Source organism: Vigna unguiculata, chromosome 1 (genome assembly GCF_037176805.1).
Source record: "Vigna unguiculata cultivar grain cowpea cultivar isolate G323 ecotype 2 chromosome 1, ASM3717680v1, whole genome shotgun sequence".
Classification (NCBI taxonomy): Eukaryota; Viridiplantae; Streptophyta; class Magnoliopsida; order Fabales; family Fabaceae; genus Vigna; species Vigna unguiculata.
Window position 1 is genome coordinate 32735779 of NC_140792.1, and position 20419 is coordinate 32756197.

General features: G+C 27.0%; 2 protein-coding genes across 3 annotated transcripts; one reads left to right on the forward strand and one right to left on the reverse strand.

The window, feature by feature from the left end:
* The first annotated feature begins 4535 nt into the window (after window positions 1-4535).
* Window positions 4536-5225, forward strand: LOC146888871 (uncharacterized). Its single transcript, XM_085665101.1, has one exon. It carries the CDS (start codon window positions 4643-4645, stop codon window positions 4946-4948), a length of 306 nt encoding a protein of 101 aa, XP_085521227.1. The 5' UTR covers window positions 4536-4642; the 3' UTR covers window positions 4949-5225.
* A 9254-nt stretch (window positions 5226-14479) lies between these two features.
* Window positions 14480-16439, reverse strand: LOC114178624 (gibberellin-regulated protein 13-like). Of its 2 annotated transcripts, XM_028064635.2 has the most exons (4): window positions 16223-16438; window positions 15620-15730; window positions 15355-15388; window positions 14480-15101 (listed from the first exon to the last, which is right to left on the reverse strand). In XM_028064635.2, the coding sequence occupies exons 1-4, from the start codon at window positions 16289-16291 to the stop codon at window positions 14920-14922; spliced, it is 396 nt and encodes a 131-aa protein (XP_027920436.1). In that variant the 5' UTR covers window positions 16292-16438; the 3' UTR covers window positions 14480-14919. The 2 variants fall into 2 exon arrangements, with proteins under 2 accessions (XP_027920436.1, XP_027920442.1); XM_028064641.1 differs by lacking the exon at window positions 15355-15388 and having other exon boundaries at window positions 16223-16439.
* Between the last annotated feature and the right edge of the window lie 3980 nt (window positions 16440-20419).

The window sequence follows — 20419 nt, forward strand, 5'->3', positions numbered from 1 at the left end:
CATATTGTGTAACTTTAAATACATTTGCATTTCATATTAACAACTATTACATACAACAGTACAATTATGAAAGCATAAATAATTTAATTTGGGATCACCTATCAGTATGGGTTGATGAAGGAGATTACATCATTGACAAACTTCACTGTAAGAACTTTAGGAAAAAATAAATAAATGAGACTTTCAACATTAATTTATGTATAAATTAATTTCTAAAATTTTGATAGCATGATAAACAATAAATAGGTTGAATCATATTGTGCGATTATAATGTTATACCTATTTGAAATCTAATATACATTTCTTTTAATTTTTATTATATCATCTTAAATCATATAAACATTTTCATCTGTTAAAAAATCATTAATTATCAATTGATAAGCTTAATTATCAATATCTAGGAAATGGTCAGAAAAGGAAAACTCACTCTTTAATGAGAAGATGGCTTCAAGTAAATGTATATAATAATATAAGTTGTACAGAGTAATAATCCATACATATGTTTTATTTCCTTAGCATTTTTCTTTTTCATTTTCTTTTTAATTCCCGGAACTGGGTTTGAAACCCCAAGTCCATATCCACTCACCTAAAAAAGAAAAAAAAGAAGACCTTGGCCCATCTCAAATTCAAAGGCCTAACTCATGAAAAAGGGTCCCGCTATTCCGACACCCTTATTTTCGAGTTCACCTCAAAACTTTTTACAAAATTTAAACTACCCTAACCCCAGTAAGCATTGATTTCTTTAGGTATGTCAGAGTGACTTAACCTCGCTAACAAGTGGGTTCATCACGGATTGAATTAAAAAAGAGTTTAGCTCACTATTTTTGTTGAATAAGAAATTTTGTAATTCAGCTCGACTTATCATGGATTAATGGGTTAGTAGGTTGGTTCACTTACAAATATTTTTTTTTTAATTTATTTTATATATTTATTGCATTACAATGAGAATAAATTGACTTAATTTATTTTTTATAATAGTGAAATCAAGTGTTCACCTAATACTCGAAATATTATTATAAAGATAATAGTTAAATATTAAAGTATCAAAGTATATAACATGAACCTATATGATTAGAAGTACTAAATAATTATAACAACAATTTTTTTTAAATGTTAGTAAATTAAGTGAGTCAACTCACTTTCAACCCACTTCGAATCCGTTTAACCTGTGGGTTAAGTGAGCTGGAATCAATTCAATCCACTTTTAAAAAATATTTTTTTTCTCAATACAACCTGATTCGAACTCATGATGAACCAGATTGACTCGTGAGTTGAACTAGATTTTAACATGTCTAAATTTCTCTCTCGAATTCAAGCAGTCTCTTCCATTCTTTTATCATTTAATATTATGTAATATCCAAAGCGAGGCTCATGGTGGAACCAAGGGACACTTGGCGGTCCACAATGAAGAAGGACAAGTGGTACAAAATTTGTTAGGCGCACTAAACAATGTATTCCTCTCTCACACAATCATAATTGCTTTAGCATACACATAGTCAATAGTTTGATTAAATTTAAAATATATTCTATATGTAATAAGCAATTTTAATAATGATTCCTCACAACACAAGACCTACAACTCTAAACCTACACATCAATCACATATAACTCATGTAAAACAAATAGTAAAAAGTTTAAATCAGCATAAACATAAGACAAACTATTAGTGGCTAAAGAAATACAAAAATATTACAAGACACTCCCATGAATGCATATAACTTATTCAGGAATCTTTGTTGATCCCAAAATTCATCGCGGTGCTGATTCGATTTCACCCATCACCCTCCACTGCATTTCTACTTTTTGTCTTTCACGCTAAGGTTTTACTAATTGACAATCATCGTGTTTCTATTCACACCATTTTTTCCTCCTTTCATATACATCTCTCATTCTTCATATCCCTTTCTAACATCTAATAAAAAATATATTTTTTTCACTTGCCCATCATTCATTTTAAATTATTTTATATTTTAAAGTAAAAATGTTATTTAGTTAGTGTTGAATAGAAAATGGGATATTTGTGTATCATCATCATCATTCATCTTAATATTAATGAGACAATTTTGACTCCCGACTTTGTATTAGATTCACCATTTTCAATCTCTTCTCCTCTTAGAATTGAATTGGATTCTAGTATTGTTTGTAATTAAGAAAATTTTTTTTTTTTTTATTTACGTGTAAAATAAAAGTGATATGAAACGTACATGAAAGAAAAGAAGTTCATCTAAATTATCTTATGATATGTCGAAAATACTCTAAAATTTTAGAACAACATTTATCACGGTACTTTACTTCCCAATAAAACAATATTGTGGCTTGAGATCATTGAGAATTACAAAATCATAACAAAATGACGTTATTTTTTTAAATTCTAAAAAAGAAATTGCCTCATCATTTAATGTAATCAGACCAACATAAAATTTTCTAGTACAATCTACAAAATTTAAAATTCAGTGAGTGGCAAACTTCATTGATAAAAAGTACAATTAATTAAAAAAGCTATTAACGATCGCCAAAATGAGTAAATAAAAAATTCTTATAATTTTGTATGATACTAAGTAAATTTAACTTTCCCATGCGTTGGATGACCTCATTTGATTTCTTCGTTTATTTTCTGAATTCTTATTAGAAATATGATTGTGTGATTAGTCACAAATCATGCATTATGACACAGCAAGGCATGCTTATTGGAGAGTTTTTAGGTCATCATTCATTTGCTATATTTTAAACACATTATTAAGTCAATGATCCTATATATATATTCCAATAATGACATTATAAAAAGCCAAAGTTAAAAACAAAATGTCAAAGGTAGAAGCAGTCATCAAATTTATGAACAAACATGTGGTGACAATTTGTTATTATCAAGGTTGAGAGGTGATTCGGATTATAGGTTAAATGTATTTGAGTTGATAGATGATTGAGATTATGGGTGAAATAAATTAATTGACTACATTTTAATATTTAAAGCTAAATGTTAGGTTTGACTAGTATTATTAATTCAAATTGCAACTCATCTTTATGAGCTAAACTTGATAAAGTTCGAATTTATATGTTGTACAAAAATGTGACATTTTAAAACAATATAGAATATGTAATGATAATTTTGAAAGAAAAAGTATAATTTATTAATTTATATATTACCTCTAGTTTGAAAGATATTTTTTTAAGAACAAAGTATGTACGGACATAATATTATGAAAAAAATTAAATTGTTTTAAAAAAATAAAAAAGATTAAATTAAATTTAAAAAAGTAAAAGAATATGCATTTTTTTTAAGAATTACCCTTACAACTATTGAAATTCTTTTTTTTTTTGTAATTTTTCCACATACATAATTTATGCATGCATATTAAAAAATATTAAGTACTGGGAGAGATAGTCGAAGTTATTCTTATAAGAAATATTCTTACAAAAGAAATATATATATATATATATATATATATATATATATATGTGTGTGTGTGTGTGTTTTTCTCTTAAAAACACTATAGTGTTAAAAAAAATTATTTTGTCATTAAATACTATTATGGTTGGAGAACAATATTAAAATGAAAAATGCGAGTTACGGCTTGAATCTGAGTACTTGGCTACATCTATTCCACAATTTTGCGCATCTAAAAACCGTTGACCTGAAAAGAAATTCGGTTTTTTGGCGGAATAGAAACCAAATATAAATACACATATTCTCTTCTAAGATGCTTAATGTTAAAATATGGGTAACACACTTATACTTGTTTCAAATTTCACCCAAATTTTCTGTTACTTTTTACTTATATTTTAATCTGATTGGAAGAAATATAAATCTCTTGATCAAAATTAGAATCAAAATGTTTGACTCATTTTTTTTTTCTCGCTTATTGACCAAAGCGTAGTCTTTGAATTTTGGTTTTACTTTATTTTTTAAATTCTAGAAGTTTGGAAATATATGTAAATAATGGATGCTTTTTGTCTGCAAGTGGTTTCTAGACTGAATTATGCATTTTATTTTTATGAGTGAATTGCGTATGTTTCTCTCTAATTTATTTCCCTTTAATTTCATGAGATTAATTTGTTAGTTTTTTTTAAAAAAAATTAAAACATTCATGGGAAAAAAAATGGTGAGAACATAATACCCCTCTAAAAAAAATATTGTGACTATTTTATCTCTTTGCAATAGACTTGCATACTAAAGGAGTTACTACATTAAATTATTTGTAATCACAAGACAAAATGTATTTAATAAAAAGCAAAAAAGCAAAACAACTATCAATTTTCATTCATTCTTAAATTGAATCATTTTTCTATTTAAATATAATATACTTTTTTCACAGAAGTATCACAAAAAGCAAAACTTACAAATCCAAATTACATAGGAAAAAAAAAACAGCAACATTAAGTGATAATAGTAAACATCGCTGAAAAGTAACATTAGGCAAGAAAACAAAAAAAAGAAGAAGAATTATTTTAACACCTTCTCCAAGAAAACTCTCCTTGATTCCCAAGCCACAAATACAAAAATGTTGACATCACTCTCTCTATAAATACCAAATCTAAACCAACAAATTGTTCTAAAAAACATAGATACTCACTCATAAGTTCTTCTCTTACATTTTCTCTCTCTCTCTCTCTCTCTCTTGGATCAACACAAACACTTGTTTCTATGGCTGGCCTTCAACAATACAACTTCTTCCCCACTGATCTCTTGTACCCTCGTCCACAACCACAACAAGCTTCTCCCAAAACCACTGTGCTTCCTCTCAAAAACCCTAATCCTCAAGATCACACTCACCAACAACAACATCATCAACAACAACCTAGGACCACTTCTGCTCTTGTTTACACTCAAAACAAAGAATCTCTTGTTGCTGTTCACAACAATGTCTCCAAATTCGCCTCAGACCCTCTTTCTTGGCTGCTTTTGGTGATTGAAGAAGATCAACAACAAAATGCCTCAGACTCTTCTTGAATTCTTCTTCAATTCTCTTCATCATCACCATCAAATTTGGCTGCATGTATCACACCACATCATTCCACTCATGCATCCAATGAATCAGTGCGATCAACCCAATGAATCATGCTGCATCAAAAAAGAGGAAGGAAACTGAATGATCTTTTTCATGTCTCTGTTAGGAAACTGTAATCCCTCTTTTCTGTTATGCTTTTAGATTTACCCTTTGATCAATTCTCTGATCTAGACAACAGTTCAGTCAATAAAAATCAATAAAAATCAAAGCTTTGTGTTATATGTTCTTCATTTCTCTGCCTCCTTCAAGGGTTTCTCCCTTTTTCATCACTCCTTTTTACCGAATGAGAATTCGAGGAATTTATTATTACAGAATTGGGTTTTGCATAACGTGAAAGCTAATGAAGTTGTTGTCGAAAAAATTGAAGCTTGTAAAATTGTTCAGTTCTTTCTAGGCTTGCTTGGAGGACTCGATTAAGCTTCATTACGGTTTACATGTTTGATTTCTTGGACCAAAGGAAAAGAAAACCAAACGATGAATCTAGAAAATTGGGTACATACAAACGCGATGAATGTGTCAAAGTTTGTTAGTCAAAATGCTACATATGTGGAATTGAGTTTAATAATGTAAGAGTCAATATTAGTTTTCTTTAGCCATCTCTGCTGAAAATGTGCATCACATATGTTCAAATTCAACGTTTGCAACGTTTGAATAAAGTGACATATGATACACAGAAAGAAGAGGAAAAAAAATTCAACATGTTAGAACGAACATGGCGAAACTCACGGCGTACAACAGACGCAGAAACAGGGTTATAATACTTCTGGAACATAATGCGAATATGCCACGAATATGCTTAAAAATTTCTACCAACATAGTAATTAAACTGTTTTGTTATTCATATGTTACGATGCACGTGTTATTCCTTGAACCTCAAACCAACCACAATGTTTTGTCTTTTTTGGTGGAGAGAAACGAATTTGTAAAAGCCTTCATCACTGAGATTCTTTAGCATCCAAATATAATATACTGCAATGCTCCTATAAGAGAATATGCTTAACACGGTTTACTAGAACAAAATATAATCTAGTTGGCTTATCAAACCTAATCACATGATTTGTTTTCATTAAACTATTCATCAAAGCTTGGTAACGAATATTAATTGATTAGTTTTCTAAAGTAAGAAAAATTGTGGTGAACATTAAAATAGGAGGGAGAATGAATAAGGACCATGAGTTATGCTAAAATATCTTGCATGCTTTGATGATGGGTTATTGGTAGTTAGAGATTAGAAACACTAACCAAGTATTGTGGCACCTAACAAAACTAACTTTTGTAAAGTAAAAGATGAAGCTACCTTTCCCATTATCATGGTGTTTGTCTACTTATCATGCATTAAAAAGTCCAAATATTTTGCGTTCGAACAACGCATGGGACCTCACCAAACATTTATTGTGGAGGAATATTCAATGAGGTAATTACTATAATTGGCTTTGAGACAGAAGTTGGTGTAAAGTAAAATTTTTATATCATTCTATTAAAAATTATTATATTTATTAATTTTATGATGATTATATTAAAAAAAAATTATTGACTATATAAAAATATTTGCATTTTCTATAGGTATGTATTGGACTCGTTTTTTTTCTTATGTCTAAATTTGTATGGGAGTCATATAATAACTTTAGCACAAGTTATCTACTATATATGTAGTTAGCACGTGAGTCATCTCATCTTCATTAAAGAAACTAGGGTGACTCGTGGTTGTGTATGAGAGGCTTAATTCAAGTTAAGAATTAAAACATATTTTTTATTGTATCTTAAATATTTAAATTATTTTTTAAAAGTAATAGCACATCCTTTGTTGGGATAAATTTAAGGCCTAGTTTTGTAAAATCTCTCTGTTGAAGCATGTTTACATGACAAAAATTAAGATATTGAGTTTTAAATAAGTCATTGGATCATAAAAGTAAAAATATAATATTTTTTCTCTTATATATATATATATATATATATATATATATATATATATATATATATATTTGTCAACAATAAAATAAAACATTAATTAAAGTGTGTACCATTGGTGATCTTGACTACTTGGGAGATTCAAAATAATATTTTAAAATTTGTTTTATTATCATCCTTAGTACAACAAAAATAAATATATAATTTAATTATAACTATAAAAGAAATCACATATATCTAATAAAATTTTCTTTGTACTCTTAAATTATTGAACTCATCAATAGTTAAGCCAAAACATACACTACTAACAAAACATATATTTCCTGTCGGTTTTGTTTTGAATTTTTTTTTATAAAAAATACTTACAAATTTTGTTATGAAAAATAATTCTATGAAAAATAATTCGCAAGAAATTACTACAAATTTTTTAGTAAAATAATTATGGTTTCACAGAAAAAATTGTAAGAAATACTTGTAAATTTTATAAGAAATTTGTAGAAAATAACTATCTATGAAGAAATTAATTGTCAATTAAAAATCTTAAAAAAATGCAAAAAAAAAATATTTTCTTGCAAAATTTTATAAAAATATGCAAGAAAAATCTCATGAAATATGAAGAATTCTAGTAGTGATAAAATTTCAGTTATATTTTTTTTTTTCAATGTAAATAATTATATTATGTACAAAAAAATTATCTTTTATTTTATTTCACAATCTTGTTTAACAAAAAAAATCTTTTTGTTTAAGTAAAATGTACTTCTTATTCTTATAAAAGACTGCTATAGCTCAAAGAGGATTGATAGATATTTTAAATTTGAATAATTTAGAGTATTAATAATAAAATACTAAAGTTAAAAATTTAAATTAATTTTCTATTGAGTATGATGTTAGCAATTTAGTTATGAAATTATTAATTAATAGTAAGTGAGTAAGTAAAAAATGGTGATAATATATATTTTTTTCCTTTTTAAATTCATTAAATAATTAAATATTAACTATAATTCAATTAATGTTTTAAAATATTATAAATATATTATAAATTTTAATTAGTAACCTATAAAAAAAATATTGGGAGGCGGTCCCTTGCGGACCAACTAAGGTCTACCCCTAGTGTGTAGGTCTTATAAGACCTTTTTTATTAGAGTAACCGATGTAAAAAGTGTGGGAGAGGATTTTGTGACTTGTTAAAGGGAAAAGTCTCGTAACTTTAGTTCATTTTTGTAAAACTATAAATATTCAATACTATTATAATTTAAAACATTAACGCTTACAATCTAAGTTCCCATTATTAGTTATAAGAAAGTTATTTAAAATGTAATTATAATAATCATTTTAATATATTTAATTGAAAATATTAATTAATCAATTAAAAGCTTAGAAAATATTTATATGATTAAATATGCTTTAAATATTCATTTATAAGTAAATAAACAATCAAATTTTATAAGCACAAAATTTTACAATTAAAAAAAAGGTAGTGGGTAGGGATGGCAACGGGGCGGGTACGGGTATCATGATCCCATCCCCATCCCCATAATAAAAATTCATCCCCATCCTCATCCCCAAAACCAACGGGTATACAACTTTTGACCCATCCCCATCCCCACCGGGTAACGGGTATTTTCTTATACCCATACCCATACCCATTTTTTTATTGTTCCATATATCAATTAAATATTTTTTATAAAAAAAATTTAAAAATCACACCAACGGAATCATGATACTATCAAAATATTCAATATTAAAATAACATACTCTTTTTGATTTTCATGATGTCAAATATTAAGAAAAATATTATAATAGTATAAATCTCAAATTAAAGTATCAAATAACAACTAAATAAAATTCAAATAATTATATAAAAGCTAAAAAATTACACATTACTAAAATTTTATAATAACCAAAATATTTATTAATTTTACAAATGATCAGTGGTTTCATTTGCATTCGATCCACCTACACATAGAAAAAAAATGAAAAATTAGATATGATATAATAATTGAAATTGAAAATTTTAATTACTAGAATATAATGTACCTTCTTCATCAGATTCATTATCATAAAGGAGTAAAGATAATTAAATGTGTGACCCAAATTTGAGAATATCCATTTGAACATAACATAACGGAAAAAAAATGTATAATTAAGATTATGATAAAAGGAAAAGTACCTTGAAAATCTGCTTAAACCTTAAAGAACAAGCCAAACAATTAAAAGAGAGTAAAAAAGTGTATAACCAAAGTAACAAAAAGAAGAGCTACAAAATAAGAGTCAAACATTTTCATGAAAATAAATAAATAAATAAAGATAATCAAATGTGTAACCTAAAAATTATTTCATAGAATGAAATTGAGGAACACCTATTTGAACATAACCATGTACAGAGAGTAAAAATTATGTAATAAGAAGAAGAAAAATTACCTTCAAAATTAAATCTTGAAAAACAAACCAGACAATTGAGAGAGTAAATAAAGTGTATAACAAAAAACAAAGAGAATGAGAAATATGTTATATATATATATATATATATATATATATTATATTATATATTATATTACTATGTATATATATATATTATATGTGTGGATATCTTATGTTTATATATATATATATATATATATAATTATTTATATATATTATATTATATTATATATTATATTATTATTATTATGTATATATATTATATGTGTGGATATCTTATGTTTATATATATATATATATATATATATTTATAGATATATATTTATTTTAAGTTTATATTATATTATATTATATAATAATATAAATATAATAATATATATTATATTATTATGTATATATATTATATGTATATGCGTAGATATTTTATGCTTTTATATATATATATATATATATATATATATATTTCTTTTAAATTTTTATAAATTTGTAATGTTATAAATTTGTTTATAAAAGATCTCACTAGTTAAATGATTAATTTGTTTTATACGTATATATTATATATATTATATTATATTATTATGTATATATATTATATTATATTATATTATATTATATTACATGTATATGTGTAAATATATATATATATATAAAAGTATATTTTATTTATATGTATGTATACTATATTATATTATATTATATTATATTATATTATATTATATTATATTATATTATATTATATTTTATGTGTAAATATATTATTTATTTATATATATATTTTAGATTATTTAATAAATTATAAATAGTTTAGTAATTTAAGCGGGGACGGGTATTTGGGCGGGTATATATATATCCCCATCCCCATCCCCAGTTGAAAATTTCGGGTATTACCCATACCCATACCCATACCCAGTCAAAGCGGGGATTCCCCGTCAAAACGGGGACGGGTTCGGGTGATACCCACGGGCACGGGTTTATTTGCCATCTCTAGTAGTGGGTCAGTTTGTCAGTCCACCATGTGGCGAAACAAGTTACAATTTCTGACCTTTTTTACAGTGACTAGGGATGGCAACGGGGCGGGGCGGGTACGGGTATCATGATCCCATCCCCATCCCCATAATAAAAATTCATCCCCATCCCCATCCCCAAACCCAACGGGTATACAACTTTTGACTCATCCCCATCCTCACCGGGTAACGGGTATTTTCTTATACCCATACCCATACTCATTTTTTTATTGTTCCATATATCAATTAAATATTTTTTATAAAAAAAATTTAAAAATCACACCAACGGAATCATGATACTATCAAAATATTCAATATTAAAATAACATACTCTTTTTGATTTTCATGATGTCAAATATCAAGAAAAATATTATAATAGTATAAATCTCAAATTAAAGTATCAAATAACAACTAAATAAAATTCAAATAATTATATAAAAGCTAAAAAATTACACATTACTAAAATTTTATAATAACCAAAATATTTATTAATTTTACAAATGATCAGTGGTTTTATTTGCATTCGATCCACCTACACATAGAAAAAAAATGAAAAATTAGATATGATATAATAATTGAAATTGAAAATTTTAATTACTAGAATATAATGTACCTTCTTCATCAGATTCATTATCATAAAGGAGTAAAGATAATTAAATGTGTGACCCAAATTTGAAATTTGAGAATATCCATTTGAACATAACATAACGAAAAAAAAATGTATAATTAAGATTATGATAAAAGGAAAAGTACCTTGAAGATCTGCTTAAACCTTAAAGAACAAGCCAAACAATTAAAAGAGAGTAAAAAAGTGTATAACCAAAGTAACAAAAAGAAGAGCTACAAAATAAGAGTCAAACAGTTTCATGAAAATAAATAAATAAATAAAAATAATCAAATGTGTAACCTAAAAATTATTTCATAGAATGAAATTGAGGAACACCTATTTGAACATAACCATGTACAGAGAGTAAAAATTATGTAATAAGAAGAAGAAAAATTACCTTCAAAATTAAATCTTGAAAAACAAACCAGACAATTGAGAGAGTAAACAAAGTGTATAACAAAAAACAAAGAGAATGAGAAATATGTTATATATATATATATATATATATATATATATTATATTATATATTATATTACTATGTATATATATATTATATGTGTGGATATCTTATGTTATATATATATATATATATATATATATATATATATATATATATATAATTATTTATATATATTATATTATATTATATATTATATTATTATTACTATGTATATATATTATATGTGTGGATATCTTATGTTTATATATATATATATATATTTATAGATATATATTTATTTTAAGTATATATTATATTATATTATATAATAATATAAATATAATAATATATATTATATTATTATGTATATATATTATATGTATATGCGTAGATATTTTATGCTTTTATATATATATATATATATATATATATATATATATATATATATATTTCTTTTAAACTTTTATAAATTTGTAATGTTATAAATTTGTTTATAAAAGATCTCACTAGTTAAATGATTAATTTGCTTTATACGTATATATTATATATATTATATTATATTATTATGTATATATATTATATGTATATTATATTATATTATATTATATTATATTACATGTATATGTGTAAATATATATATATATATATATATATATAAAAGTATATTTTATTTATATGTATATATACTATATTATATTATATTATATTATATTATATTATATTTTATGTGTAAATATATTATTTATTTATATATATTTTTTAGATTATTTAATAAATTATAAATAGTTTAGTAATTTAAGCGGGGACGGGTATTTGGGCGGGTATATATATATCCCCATCCCCATCCCCATCCCCATCCCCAGTTGAAAATTTCGGGTATTACCCATACCCATACTCATACCCAGTCAAAGCGGGGATTCCCCGTCAAAACGGGGACGGGTTCGGGTGATACCCACGGGCACGGGTTTATTTGCCATCTCTAACAGTGACGGATCAACCTGACCTGGTTCGTATTTTACAGGGCAAAACATACTAGACAAACCTATTTTGTTACCCCTAGGGTTGTTATAGGTTTTTTGTGATTTTAAAACAATTTTGTTTTATATTATTTATTGATAAATCATTTAGCTTAAAAGCATTAGCTATCAATAAATTTAAAATAAAACATTGCATTTTTTTTTCAAGCATTATTACAATCACAACATTCACAATAAATAGTCATATTAAAATGGATAAATAAATAGTCCTTTCAATTATATTTCTTTTGTAGTATAATAAACAAAAAGTTAAATTATGTCCTTGGTCATCATTTTCGTAACAAAATATTGATTTGGTCACTCTATTTTTATTTATCTCAATTTGGTCTTTGTTTTGAGAAATTTGATGCAATCAAGTCATTTCCGTTAGTGGTGTAGTAACAGCTTTAAAGGAGGTCACGTGTTAGTTCCTGAATTTTTTTATTTTTATTTTTTTAAATTTAATTATTTTTTAACTAAAAAAAATAAAAATTTGTCAATGTCACGCCAAGTGTCATTTTCTCATTCTTAATTTGGTTCGTATATTTTTATTTTGTCTCAATTTAGTCTTACTTTTTGTAAAATTGTACAACTTCGTCCCTTTCCAAATTGAAACAAATTATTTTTTATATAAATGTTATAAAAAAAAATTATTAAATTTGATGTTTTTATTCAAATTGATATTTTTATTATATATTTTTAACAAAACTAAGTTTATTTAAATTTGTGTTTTACATTCAACTTTATTTAAAATTGTTTTCAAATTTTAAATTTTTTTGTTTTCAATTGATATATAAACTGGTTAATTTTTTTTCAAAATTTATATAGTTGTTATTTTTATACCGACTCAAACATTTGTATAGAAATTATTAAACTTTACACATTTTAAAAATATTCAATTATTTGAAATATAAATTCAAATAAAAAAATAATATTCAAGTATGATGTAATAAAATATCAATAAAATTTATTAAATTTTTTTCTATTAGCATTATTTTCTATTAACAACTTTAAAATAATTTTAAATAAAGTTCAATGAATTTAAATAAACTTAATCTTGTTAAAAATATTTACTAGAAATATCAGTTTTGATAGAAATATTTATGTACAATTTATATAAAAATTGGATTTGGTTTCAATTTGTAGAAGAACAAAATTATCTCATTTTTACAAAAATTGTAACTAAATTGAGACAAAAATAAAAATACAATAACCAAATTGAGAACGAGAAAATGACATCTAGCATAATAGTGACATGTGACACTGTCAATACCACATTACATTATCACTGCCACGTGGCATGATATCAACTTGACACGTGACAATTTTTTAAATTAAAAAAAAAATCCAGAAACTGACATGTGACACTTCTTTAACGTTGTTATTGCACCACTAACAAAAAGGACTTGATTGCATCAAATTTTACAAAATAGGAACGAAAATGAGATAAATTAAATTAGAGGGATCAATATTTTACTATGAAAATGGTAATCAAAGACATAATTTAACCTAAAAAAAATATGGTCTTAATATAAAAAAATTAATTTCATTATTTCTATTTAAACTATTAATATTAATGGTTAAAGTAATTAAACACTTGGTCATTAATTATTATTATTATTATTATTAGGTGTTTTTAATAAAGAAAGAACTAATATTAAAAAATTTAAATTTACAAAGTAAAATATAAATAATAAAGACTTATTTCACTGCTATTGCATATATTATCTTTCCCTCTCTAATAAACATGACAATTACCACAAACCATATTGAATTATCTCGATCATCAATAAAGCTCAAATAAAATTAAAAAAATTAAAATTTGTATGCTATGTTATACTAAAAATGAAATATATTGGATTAAGCATACTAATTATCCTATAAAAATATTTAACTAACTTTGCTATACATTAATTAAAAGGTATAAAAAGTGTTAAAGCCAACTTTAACACCTTAACAGTATGTTTCCAACAGATTGAGAATATATATATATATATATATATATATATATATACCGTAAATAACTCTGTACAGAAACTATCATGAAGCTAGAAGGGCTTATTGGCATCACCCGTGAATGATATAGAATAAGCATCACCCAATAAATATATATTAATACTTTTATGTTTTTTAACTAACAACGTTCTCCATCATAATGCTAAGGAATAACGTTCTACTTAAATTTCCATAACCAGAAGACACACATTTGCATAGTGTGTCTTTCTTGTGTCTTGTATACCTATTTCTAGCAAGGAATTTGACTACAAATTCTATGCAGAAGGTGTTCTGTCTTATTCCCTGAAGCAGAACAAAGCACGCAAAGACAAACATTATTAAATTAAGGTACATAGTTTCAGTCTGGTAGCTACATAAATACATGGAACTACAAAGGCATCAACACTTAAAGGTTGTTCTGCATTCTAAAATGTCCAAACACGAGTTTAAGCTCTTTCGTTTGAAAGAAAGTAGTGAAGCCACTAAAACCAAACACATAGTTCATTGATGAAATTTTGAAGCTTCAGGGGCATTTGGGTCCTCCTCTTTTGGTCTTCCAGTTGTTGTAGCAAGGGCAAACCTGCTTGTTGCCATAAGTTCCAGGAGGCACACACAAGCACTTCGCACAACACTTCTGGCAGAAAAACAGACACGGTTTCTTGTATTGCGTATTTGAACATCTACCTCTGCAACGTGGACCACATTCTGCAGTTTTATGCATTTAAGAAACATCATCACATTCCAAAACAAATGCAGAAGAAAAAATGGAAAGAAAGAAAATGAAGAAGAAACAAGTGCTGAAACAAGTGATGAATGGCACTAGTGAATTAACTTGCAGAACCTGCTGTATAGCTTCACTAATCATTTCTCTTTTTTTGAACTAGTAGTTGAGAATTTGTGATGGAAGCAATTTTAACAAGATAATTGTTGTCCTCTGTTATCAGTATTTTAGTATTACCTTGTGGTTTAAGACTGCCTTCAGTGATGCCACGCTGCAACTCATAAACAGTAAGTTAACATAAAAGGGGATTCAGAAACTTGTTGGAATAAAGATCAACATGTGGGTCACTCATGCAATCACTAAAATGTGTAGTTAACTGTTTTAGAAATGAAGATTTAAAGTTGAAGGGTATAACTCCATAAGATATAAGAGCAATGTGATTAATCATTTCATCAAACAAAAACAGAAATTCTCACATTATAGCAAAAAGAGAAGAACTCACATTGGGAAAGTGTGTGGTGTTTTTGTTAGGCTGAGGAGGTGGAGCAAAGTGGGTGGTGTTTTTGTGAGGTTGTGGAGCTGGAGCTTCAACCGTGGACACAACAATCTCAGCCTGAAATTATCAGAGTGTGTCACATAAAGTATAATTAACGTTGTCTATAATGTCAGAAACACCAGTTACACCAGCAGCAAAAGAAAAAGCTGTTTATACACATTTATGCTTCCAAGCCAAACGTTATAGAAAAGCATGCTGGAGAAATCTAATGATAGAAGAGCAAATCAATGAACAAAGGAGTTAAAGAAGCAACATTGTACTGTTTATTTCGAATTTGTATTTATAGTTATAGCTACTGCACTTGTACATTTAATTTCATTCCTTAAACTCGATCATTTTCTACTTTGTTGTCATTTCTGGTTAGAATAAACAAGATTAACAAACAAAATCAAGAATGGCATGACCCTAAGCTATCTTCATCTTGTAAAAAAGGAAGTGTACTGTTGTGAGCAAAAACTGAAAGTGGGAGTAACAATGCAGAGCTTAAAAGTGACAGAGTAAGACTAATAAAGCTGAGGTTGGAGAACTAGAGGATTTGCTTTGGCTTACATGGTTTTCTACAACAAGAAGCAGCATTTGAACAAAGAAGATCACAACGATGCTTAGCTTTCTTCCCATTGCTCAAAATGAACCTCACAAAAGGAAACTGAGAGAAGAAGAAATAGTGAGAAGTTGTCTCAAGTGAGGTATTCAGAGTCTATTTTATAGATGAAATGAGGCACTACATGTAATAAAATTATCTTTTTGTTTTAGATGGAAAAAGCAACACTCCAACCTTTATTTTCCGAATAAGACATTTACATACTCTTCTTAGTCAAACACAATTACAAGCTCATCCTTCCCTACCCTTTCCACACCATCCATTTTTCTAGTTGAATCATTTATGAGTAGACACATATACGTATGAGTTATGTATGATTTCCCTTCTTTTCAAGGTTGTGCATATCAGAAAATGTGAAAGATCACATTAAAAAAATCATGATAGTCTTGAAGTTACTCTCTGACATTAAAATTGTACTAGAAAAATGAATTATCAGCATGGTACTGAACAACTTTAGACATTCTGACACAATTCTTTAAACCAAAAGCACAAAACATGTTCAGTGTGGTTTTAATTGTCACCTTGAATCCGAACACAATAGTAGTTTAGCAAATCCTGTAATTTCTTAAATGATTGCACAAATAGGTTAGAAAAATCTTAGTAAATTAAGTGCATGTTTATTTTGGTGAAAGAGCTACTTTATTTAGCAGCATTCTGAAAGAAAAATACTTTCTGTAAGCAACCCTTTTGCCTAAACATGAATTTTCAGTCATTCCTTCTGAAGTATAATAATTGCTATAAAATGAATGTGGGTGAACTCCTGACAAATGAAGAAAAGGGGTGAAAGATTAGAAAAGACCCTTTTAGTGAGTTGAACCACAAAGAGGAGGCAAAACCTATAAACAAGGGAGTTAAACGAAAATCAAAAGAAACAAAGAAAGCATAGTGAATAATTGCTGAATCTTACTACAAGTTAAAACTAGGGGTTGATGCAGTTCTTTCATGTGAATGGTTAGTGTGAAAATGACATGTTGGCACCTCACATGTGCATCCCCATGTGATTTTCCAATGCAGTCTCAGAGTAACTAACTCAGAGTGTGACACAAGAACTAGGAAACACCGTACACTAACCTCTCACTGTTTCTCTGCCTTGTCCTTTATATAGACCTGCCACTATGAGAATCCTTTTTGTGTAACAATAGAATTCCCGTGAACTGGTTTATGCATTTGCTGTATTTTCTTTTTCACCCTTTGATCTTCAAGTTGTAGCAGTTGTTTTTGCTGGTTTTTTGAGAAGTGTCCTTCACATTTTGCAGCAATCCCTTTCAGCCCTTGAATCACATCACATATCAAACAAATCTTGTGAAAATGTTCGTATGTCATTGGTGATACCATGCGGTCGCTTTCTATCACCGCTAGTAAAAAACATTGTTTTGATTATGTTAGGATTAACTTTGTGGATACTTTTGCTTTAGAAGCTAGATTTTGGTTTACAAATAAACAACCTTGTTAATATATGAATCAAAATTACAATGAAGACTAAATTTCATGATTTGGTTTATGGTTTCAGTTTTTGTTTATCCTTTTGAGAACGGGGTACCATTTTTTATGCATAAAAAAGCGTGAAAAAAAGTTAACCGTCCATATGAACCAGTGAGAAAGAATGAGGGTTAGGTATTCAGTTTGTTCTGTTGGATTGAGCTCGTGAAGGAACATGTCTGTATTCAGCACACTTAAAGAGGTTTCTGTTTTTACTCAAACCCATAATTTGTGTCTATAATTATCATAACAATAGCAATCGGAAAACACATAAAAATGTTTCACGCTTCTCAACCACTGATCTCCATAAGATATGAGGATATGCTAAGTGTCATAATTCTTAGGAAAACCCAAAAATAAGTGATAAAGAATTTATTAATATTATATTATAAATAATTTAGTTGGATAAATTTTAATTTTATATGAGGTTTAATTAGTATTTTGTTTAAATATTTGAGGATTTGATTCAATGTGATATTTTAATTTATTCTTTATTTAATCTTTATTTAATTTAAAAGCATTCAACTGTGGAGAGTTTGACAATATTTTTTTGTCATATTGGATTCAACAATGAAACATCACCCTTCTTTTTCTTGGATGGACTCGGAAAATTTTTTTTTCTCTTGAGCAAAATCCTCAACTTTTGAACGAAGTTGCACAAAAAAAATAATTAGATACGAAAAAATGATTATATAAAAAGTATTGAACACTAAGAATTAGTATCACTAGGAAATCAAGCTACAAGGTCTCTAATGTCTATGACATCCCTACCAATAAGGACACTATCACTACTAGAAGAATTGGGAAACAAAGAGTTAAGGGAAAAAAGGTGTACCTAAATTCAACTAAGTGGGGTTGGTGATAGGAGAATGCAAACAAAGAAAGTGAAGCAGAAGACTTAAATAGCATACACTAAGTAACTCCTGCATTCCAACTATATCTCACAAAAGAATTCACAAGCTAAAAAAGAGAAGGAGATCTATTCCTGCACCCCCTATGTTTTCTTCCAAAACCCCATAACTTTCAAATATCAATTATACCCTTATAAGTAATTTAAGTTTCGGATTTACCGTATGTATATCTACTGGATTATACAATCCAAAACAAAAAAATTATATTTTTATATTTCTTATTATACGATGTAAAATATAAAATTTACATCTCAAATTATAAAATCCAAAATATTTTCATTTTCAAGTAAAATTAGAAAAAGGATTTCAAAAATATTAATAAATAATTTTGTAGAGCTTGTTGGGCTCGTGGATAATCTAGAGATTGATTAATCAAAAGGTTGTAATTCCTATCCGTATATTCTCCTCGGGATTTTGATCATGTTCTTGCTTGATTCAATGATCTACAAACATAATCCTCCATGTTGCCGAATTGTACAAATTTGCTTTGTTCCTTTGTGGTGTTGGTGAAGTTCTTCTCACTGGGTTGGTATTTGAAAGAACGGTGACATTCTGGGTAGGAGCAGGGTAAAATATTTTCTACCGAAACCTTTGGCATCCTTATAAGAATCGGATGGTGGAACTCCAAACAAATGAAACTGAATTTGGTCATGAGAATGACAACAAACAGGGTCCATTAAATTAAATAGAAATGTCACAACAAGGGAAAGTGGAAGGAAAAAAGGTGAATCAATGATAAAAAAATATAAAATCTTATTTCGGATTCCACACTTTATAATATATTTAAAAATAACGCATCTCAGATTATTTAATTCAGAATGTATTTTCAGATTCATAATTATATTCTAAATTATACAGTTGGATTATAAATTTATATTTTAAATTATATAATTCGAATTTAGAAAACAATTCAAAATATAAATTATATTTTATATTATACAACTCGTAATACAGATTTATATTATGAATTGTATAATCGGTAAAGGTAATTTTGAAAAATAATTCAAAATGTAAACTGCATTTTAGAAATCTAAATTTAACTTTACATTACAGATTATAAGGAGTTCGATGAGGCTTCTCACAGAGCCAATGGAGAGAAACCTGAGATGAAAATTTATAAATACTTTTCTAATAAAGAATAATTAAGTTATTTCACTGTGACTATGGATGCAAGAAGAAATCTCAAAAAGAAAATTTTACTGTTTCTAAATCGCGCTAATAACAAAGCTTCCCGTCCCCTTAAGAACACCCTCCTTGATTTTAACCACGAGATCAGTACTTAAATACTACTACTAAGCCTTACATTCATTGAAAATACTAAACGAAAATTAAAGTACGTCATAATGAAATTATTATGGTTGTTCTGTTCACATGAATGATATAGACACATTGTGCTTAGGAAACAGTGACTGTTTCGTTGGGTCATATTCTTGTATGACGAAGATAGTGGCTGCACCTCTTTGCTGTGAGATAAAAAGACAGACCATTGTTGGACATGGGTGAAGAAATAATAAACTAGCAGTCACCAATGATGAATTTATTGAAAAGAAAGTCTCAGTGACATGCTCTGTTGCATTCTATGGATACCCTAAATTTACGCATGACCATAATTACTTTGTATATACTTGGAGACGCTTTTAGTAAAAATGTGAAATTGTAGAGAGAATATGTATTTAATTATATAACTATCCTTTAAATTATTTTAATTAAATATAATATGAACTTCTTAATTATACTCTTATAACAAAAGGGTTA

Excerpts from the sequence above, each read along its gene's own strand:
- LOC114178624 (XM_028064635.2), bottom strand. The coding sequence starts at position 16,291 with ATGGGAAGAAAGCTAAGCATCGTTGTGATCTTCTTTGTTCAAATGCTG. Across the intron at positions 15,731-16,222 it reads TTCTTGTTGTAGAAAACCAT|GCTGAGATTGTTGTGTCCAC; the intron begins GTAAGCCAAAGC and ends TGATAATTTCAG. Across the intron at positions 15,389-15,619 it reads ACACCACACACTTTCCCAAT|CGTGGCATCACTGAAGGCAG; the intron begins GTGAGTTCTTCT and ends TATGAGTTGCAG.
- LOC146888871 (XM_085665101.1), top strand. The coding sequence starts at position 4,643 with ATGGCTGGCCTTCAACAATACAACTTCTTCCCCACTGATCTCTTGTAC.